Raw genomic sequence first — 22,312 nt, 5'->3', positions numbered from 1 at the left:
TGACGGGCAAGAGACTCCAGTCTCCTATCCGTGGCATCACGGAAAACAGGGGATCCCTCTGCAGGGATCGCAGTGGCTTTGTTCAAAACCGCAATAGCATGATCCACTGGCGGAGGCACACACCACCGTTCATCAGTGGCAGGCGAGAAAGGATAACGCAGCTTAAATTTACTTGGTACCGCAAAAGGCTTGCGCAAATCGCGCCATTGGTCCTTAACAGCGCGCTGAAAATCAGCATTGCAGGGAAAAACCTGCGGCGTCCTGCGTTTTCTCTGCGTCCCATAAGCCGCCAAGGCAGCTGGGGGACACACCTCGTCCTGCAAACGTAGCGTCTGCTTAATGGAAGCAATCAACTCATCCATGATTGCAAGCTCTTCAGGCGAGCCAGGGGGAGAATTATCAACCCCCTCAACTTCAGCCTCTACCTCAGACCCCACTAGATCAAGAGAGGAGCGGGACCCCGATAGGGGGGTCCCCGCCAGAACAGCCCCATCACCTTCACCCTCAGAATCAGAGGACAGAGCAACTCTGGGCCGTTTAGTAGATTGAGCAGCCACCAGCATTTGCACCTGTGCAGCAAGGCCAGCCACAATAGTGGCTAAATCCCCCCCTGGGGGGGAAACAGCGGTCCCCTGGCTTTCCACCAATACTGTGGGAAACTTGCCCTCCTGAGAATCCATTGCCCCTGTATGCCAGACAACCAAGGGTTAACTGCCCCCTTACAGCAAGCGCGGCAAGCGCAGCCCACCGCACCACACTCAGGCACAATGAGACCCCCACAGGGAATATACAGACTGAATACAGGCAATGGAACACAGGAATAGAAGGATAAAACCTGAGGAGACTCCGCTGCTGCTGCTGCCTCGATCGGTGCTTCCAGGAGAGAGGAAATGATGCTGCCAGGGCGCTCTATGTAAGCCTATGGAGGCTACAAGAAAATGGCCGCCGTGCATGTAAACCATGCGGCCGGAGCGGGCGCCGGTAAAATGGCGTCGTTTGGCGCCGAAATCGCCGCTCCACAGTGCATAAAATCACACACAATATTATCCCATTATATGGATACATGTTAGATCGCCGCAGCGATCGCTGTATATGCCCCAACATGCCATTAAAAACATGCCCCACAGCACACAGCTCCTCACACTGCCCAGCCTGACATACTCAGTGTCATACAGCTCCCCCCCCCTTGCAGCCCACAGCATGCAGCCGAGAGATAGGGAGACAAGCAGTGTGATTAAAGGCAGGTTACACAGTCCCAGACTGAGACCCCCCCCAGACAGACAGGTCCCCACATAGATACACTTACCTCACATGGCGTGGGGAACCCGCACAGGCGAACAAGCCGCTGCACATGAGGCAGGGAGAGTCGCAATTCAAGACGCACACAATGGCGGTTCAGAAACCGCACAGCGTCCGGTGAGGTAGCCACCTCACCAATCATCCCTGCACCGAACAGGGATGGGTCGTTCACCGTGCCAGGAGCGTTACCTGGCTGAACGCTCGATGGCAGACTGGGAAGCCACTGACCCACGACCTGCGACCAGGGGGATCAGCCCGAGACCCAGTCCGCATGATTCTCTTCGTCCGAAGAACTAACTAATGCTGACAAAAATAACAGCTAAGTAAAAGGTAGAGAGAAAACTCAAACAAAATATCAAAAAGAAGAAAGAGTCCGGGACAAAAAGTCCCAGCACAGAGAGAGCCAGCCACTCCTGACAAGCTAGACATTAAAACTGAGATATGGTTGCAGGAAGTAGGAGGGTATTGACTGAGGGGACCACCCCTTGAGGGTGGGATATGTTAAAGCTTTATTGTTAACATATTCTGTTGCCTAGCTACTCCTTCGGAGCAAAGTCTAATACCCCATATGTGACGAATATGAAGAGGCGGCGACTGTCGGAGGACGTAAGAGAAACTGACATTTTCAAAGAAAATCAAACAAAAGATCAGGAAGGCTGAGACTAAAGCCCCAGCACAAGGAGAGCCTAACTAGTCCTGATGCTAGGCAGATTAAAACTGAGTTGGGAGTGGTGATGCAGGGGGGGTATTGGCCAGATGGGACAGCCCCCGTGGGTGTGTATATGCTAATGCTTTTTGTCTTTTGACTAAGTCTATATGCCTAGCTGGTCCTACGGACAGGTGGACAATACCCCATTGTGATGACTTAGAGGAGGCGGCGACTGTCGGAGGACGTAAGAGAAATAAGGTTTGCTTGGTGATGAGCATTTAAACCCAGAAAGTGTTTGTCAAGGTAACTAACCTTATTTATAGCACAAGCAGTCTTCTCCCGAATCGATCCACTGCTAGTCCTCAGGATTTTTGACAGATCATGCCGCGCTGCCAGAAGATGAGCAACGGAAATGGTGCTTTTGCTTAATAAGGATGCTCGCTTCGGCTGGTAAACCTTGCCCAGTTTGTCAGATTGACTCTGTTCAAAATGAAAAATAAAGATATTACACAACGATCGCTCTGCCTGTGTTTTCTTAAGCATCCTTTAATCTATTGATCCTCTGTAATGCATCATCCTCTGCACCACTCACTTCCTGTAATCTCTTTTCTACAACTTGGCATTCTCACCTCACCGAATGTGGGAGACTGCGCTCTAAAGGTCTGCCATGAGACACCAAGCCCCTTCAGGAATTAAAAGTGCTCTGTCCATTACTTACCCTGACCAGCTTTTTAAGCATTGCACCCTCTGCTTCCATTGCCCTGGTCCCACAATTGCTGTAGCACCAAACCTCTGGTCCGTGACTGTCTCCCCTCTGAGCAGGCATGGCCCAAGTACAACAATTGGTTGATACGCAAAGTGCCTTATGAAGCACAGCCCGACAACTGACAAAATTGGGTTTTTAGACTTACCGAAAAAAAACATGAGGTTCATTGACGGACACAGCTCCTGATCTTCTTAACCATTAGGGTATACTACCCCTTATAGGAGTAGGACACAAGGCGGAAAAAGTCTGGCTACGCCTATGGGCAGTCCCAGGGGGTATATTTCCTCTCTCTGCTATAGGTACTCAGTTTTGTTACAAGCAGTATTAGAAGAATTACAACTCCACAGAGGGGTGGGTGCTGTGTTCGTCAAAGAACATCTGAGAAATGGATTTTACAGTAAGTCAAAAATCACATTCTCCCTTTCGTTCATTGACTAACACAGCTCCTGATCTTCTTAACCGTTGGGACGTCCCAAAGCAGTGTTAAACATGAGTGGTGGGAACAGCGAAAAAGAAACTCCCAAGGCTAACTATAGCCAACCAGGAGCTCAACCAAAACAACTGAAGCTCATCCTGATCCTCTAAACAGCAGCCTGCAAAACCTTGCGGCCAAAGGAAGCATCCGCAGATGCCAACACATCCACTTTATAGAACTTTGTGAAAGTGTGCACTGACGACTAGGTGGCTGCCTTGCAAAACTGCATCACTGATGCCTGATGACAGAAGTACAATGGATGACAGAAGTAGAATGGCCTGAGTAGAATGTGTCCTGACAGGGAAAGGAGGAACCTGATCATTGATGGAATTGGCCTGAAACACCATCTGTCTGATCCATCTGGAAATGGAAGCAGAGAAAGTGGACAACCCTTTCCGAGACCCATCGAAATAGTGAGTCTGACTTCCACTAAACACACTCCATAGCTGCCAGGTACACCCGAATCGCCCGGACCACACCCAAGGCATGAAAAGCTATTTCCTTCAGATGTTTTGGCCCAGGGCACAGGGAATGCAACACAATGTCTTCATTCAAATGAAAATCAGAGACAACCTTTGGAATGAATGACAGACAGGGACAAAGAACCACCTTCTCTCTGTGAACCACCAAGTAAACTGAACGACAGGATAACGCTGCCAATTCCGACACCCTGTGCGCAGAAGTGATAGCCACCAAAAAGGTCACCTTCTGGGACAACGTAAGCAGGGGACTCTTCCAAAAATTCTCAAAAGGAGGCTTCTGAAGGACTGAGAGCACCAAATTGAGGTCCCACGGTGGCAATGGAGACTGCACTGGAGGGGCCAAGTGCCTAACTCCCTGAAGAAAATAAGCACCAGGGAGTGGTGTGGCCAAGGGCCATGGAAAGAAGACCAATAAGGACGAAACCTGACACTTGATAGTACTCAAGGCAAATTTCTGCTCAACCCCCCGTTGAAGGAAGGCCAAGACCTGAGCCACCGAGAAAAAGCGAGGATGAACCCCAAGAGATTCACACCATGCAATGTACGTCTTCTTAGAGGTAGATTTCCTAGGTTTTAACAGTGTTGAAATCACAGACAAACCTCTATCCTTCAGCAGCTGGCGTTCAACAGCCAAGCCATCAAAGCCAGTGATTGTAAAGCAGGATGGAAGATTGGTCCTTGGGACAGCAGATGCTCCCTGAGAGGAAGCCTCCAAGAAACGTTGGCAACCAGCTTCACCAGAACAGCGTACTAAACCCGACGAGGCCAGTCCGGAGCCACTAGGATGACTGGAATCCCTTCTGCCTCAATCCTGTGTAGAAGTCTTGGCAGAAGCTTGAGAGGAGGGAAGGCGTAAATGAGACGATACTGACCCCACGGGGCCACCAGCGTGTCTGTGGCATCCCCCAGAGTATCCCGTGACCGAGCCACAAACCTCTGCGGAAGCACCTCGCTACTATTTTTTCCCTCAATGTTGTACTATACTACGCAATGGAAGCTCTCTTGGTCTTTTGTACACTGACTCCCTAGATGCAAGCGCAACCATATGTGCGGAACAACCAGCTCTTACAGGCATCAGGAGAAGGGAGACACAGTATACTAGAGTGAGAAGGGAGAGGATATTGGTAAGTGCTTTACCCACGGTATTAGCACTCCTCACTCTCAACACGCGCAACAGGCGTTTTATTCTCTCACTTTACACTGCATAGTGTTTGTAATATTCACCACGGATGTCAGTTTCTTCTATAACAGGAGGCCACAATAAAGAATGTACTGCTTACATCACTCAATTGCACTTAGCACTTTTTTTGCACTTGTCACTTATATAAGATTGTTTACATCCGATGAGTGATACATAGACGGTACAATCCAATCGGCACACGATAAAGTACCATCTTTTTATATATTTGCACCATATTGCACATTTAAGATTTTAACAATAAAACATTTTATCTGCACAATATCCGCTCACCAATAAGCACTGTGCACTTTCAATTTTGGATCACATACAACGAAGAAATTCGCTGTGCAAGGTGGTAGCGCCCCATACCAACACCTCCCAACCCCTACAAACCTCTGCACCTTTCTGTTGAGCTGAGACGCCAACAGATCCACCTAGAGGATGCCCCATCGGAGACACAACTGATGAAACGCCTCCGGATGCGGAGACAACTCTCCTTGGTCCAACGCCTATCGACTGAGGTAATCCGCCTGCCAGTTTTCCACCCTGGGAATGTGTACAGTGGAGCAGGCTGGAACGAACCGTTCTGCCCACCTTAGAATGCCAGCTACCTCCGGAGCCGCCAGGACACTTCTTGTGCCCCCCTGGTGATTGACATAAGCCACAGCTGTGATATTGTCCGATTGAATGCGCACGAGACATCCCTAAAGATGATCCGTCCAATGGTCCAGGCACAGTCAGATTGCTCGGAATTCCAAGACATTAATCGGTAGTCTAGACTCTTCCAGTGTCCAGAGAACCCAAGCAAAATTTTTGCAGAGGATGCCTCCCCAGCCAGACAGGCTGGCATCCGTGGTGACCACTTTCCAATACAAGGGGAGGATGAATTTGCCTAGCCGAAGTGCCAGAGTATGAAGCTACCATATCAGGGACTCCTTTGTGCCCCAACTCAGCCAGGTCTGATTGTCCAGAGACTGCAAAGTCTTGTCCCATTTGGTCAAAGTTTTCCTTTGCAGGGACCTCGTATGGAACTGTGCAAAACAGAATCGCCCCGAAGGTAGACACTATAAGGCCCAGCACCCACATGCAAGTCCGGAGGGATGACCATCTGCTTAACAGCAGGAGACAAATTGCAGCCTGCAATTTCTGGAGCTTATCCAGAGGAAGGAGCACTGTGGCTAAGGCCGAGTCCAGAGTCAGACCCAGATAGTCCAGCTTTGTGGACGGAACCAGAGCAGACTTCTAAAAATTCAGAACCCAGCCTAACTCCCTCAGAGTTCGTATGGTGATCTAAAAGGTTTTCCACCAGAGCAGTAGAAGACTCCGCTCGCAGAAGGAGGTCTTCCAAGCAGCCCAGTACCACAATCCCCCATTGGCGTAACAACACTAGCCCCGGGGCTAACACTTTTGTGAAGACCCGAGGAGCAGAGGCAAACCAAAAGGTAACGCCACAAACTTGATAATACTCCTCTCCCATGGCAAAGTGGAGGAAGCGCTGGTGACCGGCACATATTGGAATGGGAGGCTAAGCATCTTTGATGCCGATAAGAGGCAAGAAAATCCCCAATGAAGGGATGCCACCACTGTGCAAATGAACTCCATCCTGAACTTCTGCACCCGCACAAAGCAGTTTAAGGCCTTGAGGTCCAGGATTGGATGCACCTTGCCTACCTTCCTGGGGACTGTAAACAGATTTGAGTAAAAACCCTGAAAAAGTTCCAATGTCGGAACTGGGACAATCACCCCTTGAAATAACAGGTCTTGTACCACCCCAAAACCGACCCTGTAAAAGGTCCGGGACAGGTGCATGTTGGAAGGAAAGAACCTTGCCGGGGGACAAGAGCGAAACTCAATTTTGTAGCTGGACCGACTTGTCTTGTACCAGGGAAGTCCAAGGGTCCGGAAACCAGCGAAGGCGTCCCCCCCCACCCCTGATACGGGTGAGGGTGCACCTTCATGCTGAAGGAGCCTTGTCCACGGGTCTGGAGAAGCCCGCTCTCAGCTTGCCAGACCAGATGTGTTTGGACTCTCTAGAGGAGGCCCTGAAAGGCTTTGAGCCCTTGTCAGTCGACCTTGAGAGATGAAAAAACTTCTCATGAGCCGAGGAGGGGGGCCCACCTCTACGACGAGGGTCCTTGTCCTTAGTAGCCTGTGGCTGTGAGAACTATAATGATGTCATCCAGGGTAGCTCCAAACAGGTGATCTCCTTGAAAGGGAAGGTCAGTCAAGGCCTTTCTCAAAGTCTGGTCCGCAGACCAGCATTTGAGCCAAAAGACACACGGAAGGACCACTGCCAAAACAGAGACGAGCCATTAGGGGAGCTGCATCATAGATAAACTGCAGCCCCTGGACCAGCTGGTCTGCCCGCTCAGCAAAGGCAGGGGGAGCTGTTCTCCCTCCGGGTCACGGGGTAAAAGCTTAGCCCACTCAGTCAGAGTTTAAGACACCATGGCAATGGTGAAGACTGGCCTCAGTGCCGAACAAGCTAGAGTGTACATATTGCGGACCAGAGCCCCTGCCTTTCTGTCACCCGGATCCCTAAAGGTCGGGGACTCTTCAACCGGAATCATGGTTGCCTTGTTCAATCTGGAAACCGGAGGGTACACTTCTTAGGAAGGGACTCTTTATAGGAGTATAGCCTAGCAAATTCCTGTGCCTCAGTTGCAGCTGCGTCCAGATACAATCGGTGCTTCCACCAGCACCTTTTCATGCGTGGTTGCAGATGTGGAAGAATTATCCTTACTATCTGAGGACTCCGGGCACGTGGTCGCAGACCCAGCAGGGTGACCCACGTCCGCGGCGTGCGAATCAGATTCTGAATCTGATGAGTCAGGGGAAGGCAGGGGCGATTTTTGCTAGCCTGTCGCCCAAAAACCACTTCCACCCGGGACACAAATGAAAGGGGGGGTGCCTGATGGGAAGGAGGGGAACCGGGGGTCCGACCATTCCAAGGAGGGGCCCACGTCTGGCCCCAAAACCCTCCAGTGGAGAGGGGGGGGGGGGGACAGCTACTCACCATACCAGAACCCCTCATCATCGAAATGGGGGGGCTGTTGACCAGGAGGAACGCTGCGACTTGGACCGAGATTCCAATTTTCTCTTTCGTTCACTGATGGACACAGCGCTTCAGGATTCTTGAACCATTGGGATGTCCCCAAGCAGTGTTGAACAAGAGGGGTGGGACAAAAAAAAAAAAAAAAAAACAAGGCTAAAAAATAGCCAACCAGGTAACAGGAGCTCAACAAAATACAACAGGAGCCCACCTGAATACACCCCCAAAAAGGGAACAGACCAAAGCTGCAGTCTGCAAAACCTTGCGGCCAAAAAAGGCATCCACAGATGCCAACACATCCACTTTACAGAACTTAGTGTTTGCAAACCTGCGCCACTGACGCCTGATGACAGAAGGCCCAAGAAGCACTAAGCGCCCGACTAGAGTGCACCGTGACAGGGGATAGAGGAACCTGACCATTGATCGAATAGGCCTGAGTGACTGTCTGTCTGACCCATCTTGAAATGATCGCAGAAGGGGACTACCCTTATCTTGGCCCATCCGGGAGCACAAACGGTGAGTCTGACTTTCGAAAAGACTACGTAGCTGCCAGATACACCCGAATCGCCCGAACCACATCCAGGGCATGCAATGCAACTTCCTTAGGATGTTTGGGCCTGGGACACAGGGAAGGCATTACAATGTTGGAAGGAAGGAACAACGAGACATGGGCGAAGAACGGCTTTATCATATTTTTTTTATTTTCTTTTTTACGCAGAGAAATGGTAGACCTTTGTAGTGTGTCCACCCATTGGGGTCTCTCCTTTATTTTATTGTGGGTACAGGCATACTTTTGCTATTAATTTTGTATAGGGCTTATAGTACACAAGGAAAATTTCTACATTTAGTCCAGGAAAAAAATAAAATACAGCATTGCCCTCTAGTGGCCTGAGATTGGACAGTTTTCTAAGCAGTAAAAGGAATATAAAAGATTTGTTATAAGTAAGAAATGATTGCAGTAGTAAACCTCGGCTTTAAAAAAAAAAAAAAAAAACCCCTGCAAGTCAACGGCATAATGTGCTAGTATGCATCACATACTAGCACATGAAATACTTACCTTAGGACCAAGGTCTCCAGCGGTGCGCTGTCACCCCTGACAGGGCTTACATCTTTCCCCAGTCTTCCTTCTGGGCTTGGACTAAAGCTACATGAATGGCCGGGGTCACAATGACGTCACTCCTGCACAAGCACGTGGGAGCCCTTGGCAATGGCACAAAGCTCTGAAGAACCAGCATGGCAAACCGCATGCCCCGGTGATGTCACTGGCTACATTGGAGTGTGTGTGTGTGTGTGTGTGTGTGTGTGTGTGTGTGTGTGTGTGTGTGTGTGTGTGTGTGTGTGTGTGTGTGTGTGTGTGTGTGTGTGTGTGTGTGTGTGTGTATATATATATATATATATATATATATATATATATATATATATATATATATATATATATATATATATATATATATATATATATATATATATATATATATATATATATATATTTATTACACACACACACACACACACATACATACATATACAGTTTCTTGATGACTTCTCTGCCTGGCTACCCTACTTTCTCTGTTCCAAAATCCCCACAATCATTCTCGGCTACTTCAACATCCCTATTAATATTAACACTCCTACCACTTACAAACTTCTCAGTCTAACCTCCTCCTTTGACCTGAAGCAATGGATACATGCCTCTACTCACTCTGAAGGCAATATCCTTGACCTTGTCTTCTCCCACCTATGCAATCCGCACAACCTTTCAAACATCCCTTTCCCTCTTTCTGATCACTACCTTATTAGTTTCACTCTCTCCCTCTCCTCCGCCTCCTCTCCCTCCAGCTACCGTACAGTTACCCGCAGAAACCTACGCCATCTCAACCCTTCTCTTCTCTACTCTGCTACCGACCCCCTCTATGACAAAATCGCACCCCTGTCCTGCACCAACCTAGCCACTTCTGTCTACAATGCTTCACTCTTAGCCTCCCTGGACACACTGGCCCCCCTCACCACGCACCGAATAAGGCCCCGACCCTTCAACCTTGGCAAACCGAAAACACTAGAAGTCTGAAAAAGCATAGCCGCGCTCTTGAGCGCCTATGGCGTAAGACTAGGTCTCAGAAGGATTTCAACCAATATACATTTGCCCTCCAAAAATACAATTCCATTCTCCACACTGCCAAACAGACCTATTTTATCACTCTCATTAACAGCCTGTCATCACGCCCCCGGCAACTCTTCGCTACCTTTAACTCTCTACTCCGTCCTCCACCACCCCCTCCCACCAACTCACTCACTGCCCAAGAGATTGCCTACCACTTCAAACAGAAGATTGATACAATTTGTAAGGAGATCGTTGCTGTTCAGATACCTTCCATGCCTCATGCTTCATGCCCACAGGTGCGATCATTACTTCCCTCATTCAACCCCACCACTACAGATGAGGTTGCTAACCTACTCGCTAACGTCCACTTAACCACCTGCCCTCTGGATCCTGTTCCCTCGCAAATGCTACGTTCACCTTCTGGCCCTATTCTACGCTCTCTAACCCACATCTTCAATATCTCCCTCTCTTCTGGCATCTTCCCCAACTCTCTAAAACATGCACTAGTCAGCCCCATACTCAAAAAGCCCTCACTGGACCCAACCGATCTGAACAACCTACGCCCTATTTCCTTGCTCCCCTTCTCATCCAAACTCCTCGAACGTCTAGTCTACAACCGACTGTGCGACCACCTTGCCGAGAATTGCCTCCTTGATCCCCTTCAGTCCGGATTTCGGCCTCAACACTCCACTGAAACTGCTCTCCTAAAACTGACAAACGATCTACTAATGGCCAAAACCTATGGACACTATTCTGTACTCCTACTTCTGGACCTTTGTGCTGCCTTTGATACGGTCGACCATCCCCTCCTACTCAAACTCCACGCCTTTGGTCTCCGTGACTGTACTCTTCACTGGTTATCTTCCTACTTATCCAACTGCACCTTTAGCGTTATGTACAATTCTACTTCCTCGTCTCCTCTTCCCTTCTTTGTTGGGGTCCCCCAAGGCTCTGTTCTTGGACCCCTCCCATTTTCAATCTACACCTCCTCTCTGGGTCAGCTGATAGCCTCCCACGGCTTCCAATACCATCTCTACGCTGATGATACCCAAATCTATTTATCCACCCCTCAGCTCTCTCCCTCAGTCTCCTCACGTATCACTAATTTACTATCAGATATATCAGTCTGGATGTCTCACCACTTCCTCAAACTCAACCCATCCAAAACCGAGCTTATAATTTTTCCTCCACCACGTGCCCCTTCCCCTGATTTCTCCGTCAATATCGATGGCATTACTATCAGCCCATCCCCGCATGCCAAGGTCTTAGGTGTTGTCCTGGACTCTGAACTCTCCTTTAACCCTCCTAGTGGTATCCCCGAGTGTGACTCAGGGTGGATTTTCTGTGCTAGGATCGGTATCCCCGAGTCACGCTCGGGGTGGATGGGCAGAGCGTGCAGCGGTCTCTTACCTTTTCCTGGCGATCCAGCGATGATCTCCCATTGCTGAGATCGGCAGCCGTCTGAGATCCCCGCCGCTCGTCCGTCCTCCGTCGGTCTGATGACTTCCTAGTTCTGTTCCCTGCAGCAGCAATGCTGCATGGGAGCGGAACTAGGGAGGGAAATTCAAACATTGAACGTTGCACAAAACACAAACACACACATAACATATATATATACACACACACACATACATATACACACAGTGTATGTATGTATGTATGTATGTATATATATATATATATAAATAAAACTCATGAATTATAATCTAATCAATAATATAATTTTATTATATAATATATATATATTATATAATAAAATTATATTATTGATTAGATTATAATTCATGCGTTTGTGTTTCAAATTTATCACATCTGGGATGTCTACTAGAGTCTTGTTTTGGTCAGGTTTAAGTCAGTAATTACTAAGAATTGTAGGCCTATAATACATAACGCCAAATTTCCATGAAAAAAATTGTACCGCTTTTGGTACAGAATTCCTGACAGAATCATACCGCCAGGGAGGTTAAACCCCACATCCAATCGCTGTCCAAATCTTGCCGCCTCAACCTCCGCAGCATCTCCAAAATACGCCCCTTTCTAACCAAGGACACAACAAAACACCTAGTTCACTCTCTGGTAATCTCGCGCCTCGACTACTGCAACTCCCTTCTCGCTGGCATGCCTGTAAACAGGTTATCCCCCCTTGAATCCATCATGAATGCTGCCGCCAGACTCATCCACCTCACCAATCGCTCAGTGTCCGCTGCTCCCCTCTGTCAAGCCCTCCACTGGCTTCCGCTCACCCAACGAATTAAATTTAAAATACTAACAACATCTTACAAAGCAATCCACAGCTTAGCCCCCAGCTACATCACCAGCCTTGTCTCAAAATACCAACCTAATCGCTCTCTTCCTTCCTCTCAAAACCTCCTGCTCTCTAGCCCCCTCGTCACCTCCTCCCATGCTCGCCTCCAGGACTTTTCCAGAGCCCCTCCAATCCTATGGAACTCCTTACCCTTATCTGTCCGATTATCTCCTACTCTATTAGCTTTTAGGCGATCTCTGAAAACCCTCCTTTTCAGAGAAGCCTATCCTACCAACACCTAACAAATGTACCTCCATTTTCTTCATCAACCCATCCCCCACGGTTATGCCTTTTGTTTCACTTGACCCTCCCTCCTAGATTGTAAGCTGTAATGAGCAGGGCCCTCTAGTTCCTCCTGTTTTGAACTGTATTGTAACTGTATTGTCTTCCCTTCCCTCACACTGTAAAGCGCTGTGCAAACTGTTGGCGATATATAAATCCTGTATAACAATATATATATATATATATATATATATATATACACTAAACACCGCAAGTTTAGGACCTATTCAGGTAAGCATGATTAAATTTGATGGAACTTTTTTTTTTATCAAAGATGTCAAACATGCCCATATTTACCCATAAGCATGGTTGTACTTTTCTAGTAAGCCATTAGGTACATGGGTTACAATCCTACTGAAATCAGAAGGCAACACGAGCCTACAGTAACCCAAAACCTACTACCTACCTGCTAGGAGTTACTTCATCCTGCACACAATAACTGTTCTTTGCACAACTCACATTTACTTTAAACGAAATTTAGAAAATCACTTCACAACATGGGCAAGAGTAACCAAGTGAGATAGTGCAGCAAGCCATAATTGCGATGTGGACTGTGGTACAAACTGCAACATTCCACAACTTGAAGGAACACTTTCACCAGAATGCCAACACAGGCTTGCTCTATCTATCTATATCTACATATACATACATATACAGTGCCTTGCGAAAGTATTCGGCCCCCTTGAACTTTGCGACCTTTTGCCACATTTCAGGCTTCAAACAGAAAGATATAAAACTGTAATTATTTGTGAAGAATCAACAACAAGTGGGACACAATCATGAAGTGGAATGAAATTTATTGGATATTTCAAACTTTGTTAAATAAAAAAAAATGGATTTTTGTAAAATCTTACCGTAAAATCCTTTTCTCTTAGCTCATTGACAGACGTAGTCCTCGGTGATACACCACCTTCGGGTTATGTTGCCTCCACAGGAGCAGGACTAGACAGGAAATTAAAAAGCTCTGGCCACACCCTAGGGGCAGTCCCAGAGGGTATATCCTCTCTCTCTCTGCCTCAGCAAATCAGTTATGTGAAAAAGCAGTCTTTAGAGATTTTAACCCAACTCAAAAAACAGAGGGGCGGGGACTACGTCTGTCAATGAGCTAAGAGAAAAGGATTTTACGGTAAGATTTTACAAAAATCCATTTTTCTCTAGCGCTCATTGACAGACGTAGTCCTCGGTGATACACCACCTTCGGGACGTCCCAGAGCAGTATCACAACTGAGGGGTGGGAAAATGAAATCAAATCCCAATCTAGAAGGCCCAACCGGTGCCAACTAGAAGTTTACAATGCTCATCCTTAATGATGAGACTCAACACCGTTTGTCTAATCCATTTGGCAATGGTCGCGGCAGATGCAGGCAAACCCTTTCTGGGGCCATCCGTGATCACAAAAAGTGAATCCGTCTTACGGAAAGATTCCGTAGCTTTCAGGTATACCCTGATTGCCCGAACCACATCTAAGGAATGCAACGCATGTTCCCGATGATGCTTGGGCTGAGGACACAAGGAAGGTAGTACAATATCTTCATTCAGATGAAAATCTGAAACCACCTTAGGAAGAAAAGATGGCTTAGGATGAAGTACTACCTTATCCCTATGAATCACTAGGTATGGGGACTGGCATGATAATGCAGCCAGTTCTGACACCCTGCGAGCAGAAGTAATAGCCACCAAGAAGGCCACCTTCTGGGATAAAGTAAGCAAGGGAATCTCCCTGATGTTTTCAAAGGGAGGTTTCTGTAGAACTGACAAAACCAAATTAAGATCCCAGGGCGGTAAGGGCGCGCGGACTGGAGGAGCCAGGTGCCGCACCCCCTGGATGAAATTCCGCACCAAGGATTTGGTAGCTAAAGGCTTCTGAAAGAAGATTGCTAATGCTGAAACTTGACCCTTGATGGTGCTCAAGGCTAGCTTCTGCTCAACCCCTTGTTGCAAAAAGGCCAATATTCGAGTCACCGAATAGGTACGTGGAGGAAATCCTAAAGATTCGCACCACGCAATATAAGTCTTCCATGTGTGATAATAGACTTTGCTGGAAGTCGCTTTCCTTGCTTTAATAAGGGTAGGAATGACTGAAGTAGACAAACCTCTGTCCTTCAGTACTTGGGTCTCAATGGCCAGGCCATTAAACCTAGCGACTGTAAAGCATGATGGTAAATTGGTCCTTGAGACCACAGACACTCCCTGAGACGAAGTTCCCACGGAACGTCTACGACTAACATGTCCAAGTCGGCCAGGCCGGCTTGAGGAGGCCAGCCTAGAATTTCTAGGACCACTGGCGCTGATAGAATCTGAACCAGGCGTCCCTAGAGGTATCTGGCCCCGACCATCCGAGAAAGTCTGGTCGTTTTCTGTTCCCACACATTTATCAGATACCTGATAGTTATCAGGAAAGGTGATCTTTTCTGGTTGAACCTCAGGGACCGAAGTCACCCGACTAGAGGCTACTTGGCCTATCTGGTCAACCAGATCCGATTCCTGTGAGGTATCGGGACTAATCTTAGGAAAAGGTAAAGGAAAAGATCTATTCAGGGAACGGTAACTACCGCTTCCTGTAGTACTTAAATGTTGGAAGGGAAGAATCGCACCGGTAGTAGTGGTTGATGCTCGATCTAATGTCCTGAATACCGGTGAAAACGCCCCCCCCCACCCTGAAACCGGGTGGGGGCGCACCTTCAGGCTGTGTACTCCTTTGCTTCGGGTTTGGCTGGGTTGGTCCTTTGCTTGTCCGACCAGCCCTTCTTGAACCCTCCTGGAGGAGTCTTGCCTTTCCCGCTAGTACCAGCCGGGCGCCCTTTATGGGCGGTAAAGAAAGGTCCTCGCTTGTTGCGAGGTCCCTTAGCTTTAGCAGCCTGTGGCAAAAAAGTGCTCTTGCCCCCAGTGGCATCCTTAATGATTTCATCTAGGTTGGCCCCAAATAGACGATTCCCCTGAAAAGGGAGATTAGTCAAGGTCTTTTTGGAACCTAGGTCAGCTGACCAGCATTTTAACCACAGCACACGTCTGAGGATCACCGCTGACTTAGATGCATGCCCTAATAAGGGAGTAGTGTCCAAGGCTGCGTCACAGATAAACTGTAGCCCTTGTATAATCTGTTCCATCAAATCAGATGTCTCCTGGGGAATATCTTTTCCCCTAAGATCTTGGCGTACCATTTTCGCCCATTCCGTAAGTGTCTGGGAAACTAGACCAATAACAATTACTGGTCTAAATGCTGACCCTATCAGAGAGAAGATGGTGCGGGACTCTGCTTCCATCTTTCGATCCACCGGATCCTTAAAGGACGAAGTGTCCTCCACTGGAATAACCGTGGCTTTATTCAGCCTGGAAATAGGTGGATCCACCACTGGTGGTACCGTCCATTTCTTAATGATGGATTCCTCAAACGGATAGCGTCTAGCAATACGCTTGGAAATAGTAAAGGTACGTTTAGAATGCTCCCATTCTCCTTTAATCTGATTACCGAAACATTTAGGTACAGGAAAAACCTTCACCGTTTTGATGGGCTTATTAGTACCAAAGGGAATCTCTGTTTCAGTTGCCTCTGCCGGTAAAGCCTCAAGTTTTAAGGTTTCCTGCACTGCCACAACTAGTGCGTCCACCAATGCTTCTTCCTGAATTATAGCAGGAGAAGAAGCGTCCTCCTCACTGTCTGAGGGGGCTTTACCTGGGATAACAGCCCTTGCAGAGGAACCTGCAACTGCAGTGACCATCTCTGAATCAGAGTCAGAGGTGTCAGATAGTATAGGGGTAGGCGGGGGTCGCTTCCTTGACCCCCGTCCCTGACAGGCCGCCTCCACCCGAGCCACCATAGACTCCAAAATTGCTGTAAATGACTCTATACTCTGTGCACCGGCGGGTCCCGTGGCCCCCTCGAGGGAAACAGGTGGGGGAATATGTGTGGCAGGGTCCATGATAATTCCAGTCACTTCCTGGATAATATAATTCAAAAATAAAAAACTTTTTTTTTTTTTTTTTTTTCAGACCCCCAGCGCCACAAAAGCCCCTTAGTGTTACCTGCTAGGGATCCCTATCGATCGAGAGAGAGAGAGAGATAGACCCCCAGGCTCACCACTTGATGCTCAGAGTTTAACTGCAACAGGTTACAGCGCTGTCTTGACAAACAGGAAGTCTTTTGGCTGGCTGCCCAGGAAGAAAGGAGGCGGCTCCGCCCCTCTGCACGCCTTCCGGCGCCTCCCCCAAGCTCCACGAGGTGTTTGGATCACCTCAAACATGGCCGCCCCCATGCTGGAGACACGAGGCTACGCCAAAATGGTGGCTCGTGCGATCCAGCAAAAAAAATGGCGGCGGCCTGTACTGAATAGCGGTGTGCTGCAGGGCACACAACACTCTCTCTGCATGGGGATATGGCGTGGTTGGCGGTACCGGCCCTGGCGGACCGCATGGCCATTCGGGAGGCCTGCTAATAGCTGGAGATCTGATTAGGAAGGCAGTCTACATGTCCGTGGCTTCTGACTGGTAGGTAGCTTATTCTTAACACCGTAAGATTCCCAGAATGCCACAGATTACATCTTTTTAACATGTATACAATTAGATTGTTAGCTCCCAAACCAAGCCTCCTGGCTTTTTGCACATAAAATCACACTCTAAGTTGGATGCTCTGTCATGTTATAGGATAGAGAGGGACTCTATCTTACCATACAGAGAGGGGCCCGCGTTCACCACAAGACCCGTCAGGGGAAAAGGGGGAACATACTACTCACCATACCGGAACCAGGCGGGCACCAACTCCTGACAGTACCCCTCTCCACCGGGGGGCGGGAGGGCTGTCGACCGATACGGACGCCGTGACTCATGGTCTTTGGCGTTTCAGCGAGACGTTTAACTCGCGTGGACAGTCCTTTAATGGGACTTTGTCGCGGCCGACCCAGCGCGGAGCTATGGCCTGCACGCGCTCGTAGGCTGAACTGGGGTGACCACCGGATCTCAACATCCAGCCCGTCGCCCAGTTCAGCTTTCTTGCTTGAAGATCTCACAGGAACACTGGAGAAAAAAAGCTGTCTAAAAAATCCTTTAAGAAAAAATTCTTGCCAGGACCTAAGATCCCAGCAAGGTATCTAGGTCCTTACTCCTAACTAGACAGAAAATAACTGATTTGCTGAGGCAGAGAGAGAGAGGATATACCCTCTGGGACTGCCCCTAGGGTGTGGCCAGAGCTTTTTAATTTCCTGTCTAGTCCTGCTCCTGTGGAGGCAACATAACCCGAAGGTGGTGTATCACCGAGGACTACGTCTGTCAATGAGCGCTAGAGAAATGAAAAATTGGGCGTGCAAAATGATTCAGCCCCTTTACTTTCAGTGCAGCAAACTCTCTCCAGAAGTTCAGTGAGGATCTCTGAATGATCCAATGTTGACCTAAATGACTAATGATGATAAATAGAATCCACCTGTGTTTAATCAAGTCTCCGTATAAATGCACCTGCACTGTGATAGTCTCAGAGGTCCGTTTAAAGCGCAGAGAGCATCATGAAGAACAAGGAGCACACCAGGCAGGTCCCAGATACTGTTGTGGAGAAGTTTAAAGCCGGATTTGGATACAAAAAGATTTGCCAAGCTTTAAACATCCCAAGGAGCACTGTGCAAGCGATAATATTGAAATGAAAGGAGTATCAGACCACTGCAAATCTACGAAGACCTGGCCGTCCCTCCAAACTTTCAGCTCATACAAGGAGAAGACTGATCAGAGATGCAGCCAAGAGGCCCATGATCACTCTGGATGAACTGCAGAGATCTACAGCTGAGGTGAGAGACTCTGTCCATAGGACAAAAATCAGTCGTATACTGCACAAATCTGGCCTTTATGGAAGAGTGGCAAGAAGAAAGCCATTTCTTAAAGATATCCATAAAAAGTGTCGTTTAAAGTTTGCCACAAGTCACCTGGGAGACACACCAAACATGTGGAAGAAGGTGCTCTGGTCAGATGAAACCAAAATCAAACTTTTTGGCAACAATGCAAAACGTTATGTTTGGCGTAAAAGCAACACAGCTCATCACCCTGAACACACCATCCCCACTGTCAAACATGGTGGTGGCAGCATCATGGTTTGGGCCTGCTTTTCTTCAGCAGGGACAGGGAAGATGGTTAAAATTGATGGGAAGATGGATGGAGCCAAATACAGGACCATTCTGGAAGAAAACCTGGAGTCTGCAAAAGACCTGAGGCTGGGACGGAGATTTGTCTTCCAACAAGACAATGATCCAAAACAAAGCAAAATCTACAATGGAATGGTTCAAAAATAAACATATCCAGGTGTTAGAATGGCCAAGTCAAAGTCCAGACCTGAATCCAATTGAGAATCTGTGGAAAGAACTGAAAACTGCTGTTCACAAACGCTCTCCATCCAACCTCACTGAGCTCGAGCTGTTTTGCAAGGAGGAATGGGCAAAAATTTCAGTCTCTCGATGTGCAAAACTGATAGAGACATACCCCAAGCGACTTACAGCTGTAATCACAGCAAAAGGTGGCACTACAAAGTATTAACTTAAGGGGGCTGAATAATTTTGCACGCCCAATTTTTCAGTTTTTTATTTGTTAACAAAGTTTGAAATATCCAATAAATTTTGTTCCACTTCATGATTGTGTCCCACTTGTTGGTTCTTCACAAAAAATTAGTTTTATATCTTTATGTTTGAAGCCTGAAATGTGGCAAAAGGTCGCAAAGTTCAAGGGGGCCGAATACTTTCGCAAGGCACTATGTATGTAATTATATATATATATATATATATATATATATATATATATATATATATATATATATATATATATATAACAATAAGCTTACCTTTGCTCGGTCTGACCAACCAAATGACTGTACAGTCACATCCAAACGTTTAATCAACATTTTTCTCCGGACTTCATATTCATTACTTATGGCTTGGTTAATTGCTTCTATTTTTTCCTACAAAAAAGAAAAATACCTTTGTAAACAAAGACAAAGTTCAACAGGTGTTGAAATTTGAAACCGCATTAAAAATGTGCATTAATACAACTATAGCGTTAATGAGCATCTCCGATGCATTGCACAGGCGTTCAAGTTACATGAAGTGAAACTCCTCAAATGCCCAGGTTTTTTTTTTTTTAAAACAATGCAAAAAATAGGAAGTGATCAGTTGACGTTAAAGCAACCATGCCTTAAAGTGTTACTAAACCCAGGAGCCTGCAATTACTATTTCTGGTCTCCCACAGTACACAGAACATGGAAATGCAATTATTTTAGTAACTATAAACTGATAAATACCTTTTTCCTCAGCAGTATATAGCAGTCTTGTGACTTCTATCAGTTCCTAGTAAAGCTTGTAGGAGGAGTTCTCATACTGCACTGAGCTGTCCTATCAGGATGTAGGACCCCTGGCCCTCTTGTCTGGACAGTGCTGATCACATGCACTCTCCCAAGAAAAACAGAATTCTCTCTAGAAATCCACACCAAACTGAACATGTGCAGCCTGACCCTAAACGTCTGTCTTATCAGGAAATGTTCTGGAGTCCGTGGAAGAGGAGAAGGATCTGTGCATACAGGATCAAACAGCCTTTTTACAAAATGTAAAGGATTAACCCCTTAGGTTCCACAGTGAGTATAACAAGCATGCTTTACTGCATATTCAGACTGATTTTACGTATGTGGGTTTGGTAACACTTTAAAGCGGTAGTATACTAAGCTTTTTAATTTTTACCTACAGGTAAGCCTAAAATATGGGAGTGACGTCATCGCGGCTCTAGCCACTCACAGCGCCGGAGCCGCCATACCCAGAAGTGACGCAGAGGGAACATGTCAGCTGCCTCAGCAGTGTCCGGGCGGCCGTGTGGGGACTTCGTTCTAAGGTAAGTATTTGATAATGTACTAGTATGCGATGCATACTAGCACATTATGCCATTGTCCTGCAGGGTTGTTCTTTTTACACAGGGGATACAACCGCTTTAAGATGCATTTGTGATACACTTGTGGCACATTTCAATAAATACGAATGGATGTGGTTGCAAAGCATCAAGGCCAGCAAACTACACAGTCTGTGGTATTCCTTCCTTGCCACAACGTGAGGCAATACTAACTGTGCTGTGTGTACAACTCTATTCCCTTATTGTTTTATACAATTGTGAGTGCCAGTGAAATATCTCCTTCACTCTTGCAACACCTTTAGCTGTGCAAGATACACAAAACCATAGCCCAGGAACTGATGTGGAGAAGGAGAGACATGGCTTTGGTTACGTGTTTCCTGCACTGCCTGCATGTGTGACGCAGAGAGCGGCTGCACATATAGCTTTTAGTTAAAAGGGAGGCACCCACATACTTGAAGTCCAGCAGTGCATGTTCAACGAGCAAAGGATGAACATTGGTGGTTAGATCCATTTTAAAAAGGATTTTGGCGAGTCAGACAAGGTTTGACAAAGAAAAATCTGGAAATAGATGAAGGACAGGACCTGCCTGTGAAAGAAGAGCTATGGAAGTGGCTTCCAACCACTAATCATTTAGGTCCTTAAAAGGCAGATGAATGCTCCACTGGTATGGTACGCATGACTCGATCCTGGGTGGCATTTCTGAACAAAATTCTTGCTGAACTGATAAAACTGGTCCCCGCTGAACTAAAAAAAAAACTGGTCCATCTGTGGCTAAGAGTTGAAACACTCTCCTTTAACTTGGGAGTAATAGCAGTAGACTTGACTCCTCAGGGGTAGGTTCTTATGTCTAGAACTTAAGTGACTCAGAAACAAAATCTCTGTGGCGGATGGCTCAGAAGTTGCTAAGGCTGTAGGCAAATCAGATACATTACCGGCTGTAGAGGGTATGGGATCACGCTTTGGTCTTTACATTCAGAGTTGGTAAACAACTGGGTAATTGGGGTCAAAGTCCTGAATGACTCTGGTGAATATCTCAGCTAGAAGAGCAGAAGACCCAGCCACACCCAACAAAGTCAGAGGACAGCAGGATTCCAGGCATTATCAGTAGGTGCATCATTATTCAGCAGCTCCTGTTGGTATACACAGGGGGAACACTGGAGGTGAATGCGACTGGAGTGTATAGTGAGAGGGGACTGAGCTCTGATTGGACGGTGAGGTCTCAGACATTCACAGGAAGGGACTACAAGTCCCAGCATGTCAGCCGTTTTCTGAGGAGATTGGATGCAGTGTGTGGGCTCCGGGGCCCCCTACAGCAGATCTGAAAGGACGGGGGTGTCTGGCGGTAAAGAGAACCTGTCATCGTCCATTCAGATCAGTGACGGTCTCTTTCCTTACACATACCCTGGACATACCTGGCCTTTGAGAGCATCCACCTTAAAGACCCCCAGTGATACCTCTAACCAAACCAGGGTGATAGGACTTCTACCGATACCAGAATCAGAGGAGCCCACTAAGGACCTGCGAGGGATAGAGGAGCCACAGCCTACTTGGAGTACAGGCTTACTACCCCTGTAGGGGTACCCCCTTCTGGTAAGTGCGGTCTTGGGAGTGTGGGGAGCACCTTGGCCCACCACACCGGCCACACTCGAGGAACCACCTGTCACCCATGTTTGGAATCGGCACAATAAAAAATTTGCACTGGAGCACCTTATTTTGTCAGTTGGACTAACAAACCAATATAAACTGCACCTAGCTATAACCATGCACTTAAGCACTTTTTTTTGTGCATGGGACTATTATCAGTAGCTACTCCTTTGAGGATTTCACCTCACTATATTATTGTTATATTATTTTTTGCAAA

General features: G+C 47.3%; 1 protein-coding gene across 1 annotated transcript in view; it reads right to left on the bottom strand.

The window, feature by feature from the left end:
* Nucleotides 1-22,312, bottom strand: part of FAM98A (family with sequence similarity 98 member A) — a 109,596-nt gene that overhangs the window by 27,543 nt on the left and 59,741 nt on the right. Inside the window, exons 6-7 of the mRNA XM_082249453.1 lie at nucleotides 19,400-19,516; nucleotides 2,261-2,428 (exon numbers count right to left, since the gene is read on the bottom strand). Of these exons, the coding sequence (XP_082105579.1) occupies nucleotides 2,261-2,428; nucleotides 19,400-19,516 (285 nt within the window). The remainder of the gene's footprint in view (nucleotides 1-2,260; nucleotides 2,429-19,399; nucleotides 19,517-22,312) is intronic.

Source organism: Pelophylax lessonae, assembly GCF_965119305.1.
Source record: "Pelophylax lessonae genome assembly, chromosome: 3".
Lineage (NCBI taxonomy): Eukaryota > Metazoa > Chordata > Amphibia > Anura > Ranidae > Pelophylax > Pelophylax lessonae.
The sequence above is the reverse complement of the archived record's forward strand: the minus strand, read 5'-3'. Positions and strand labels throughout refer to the sequence as shown.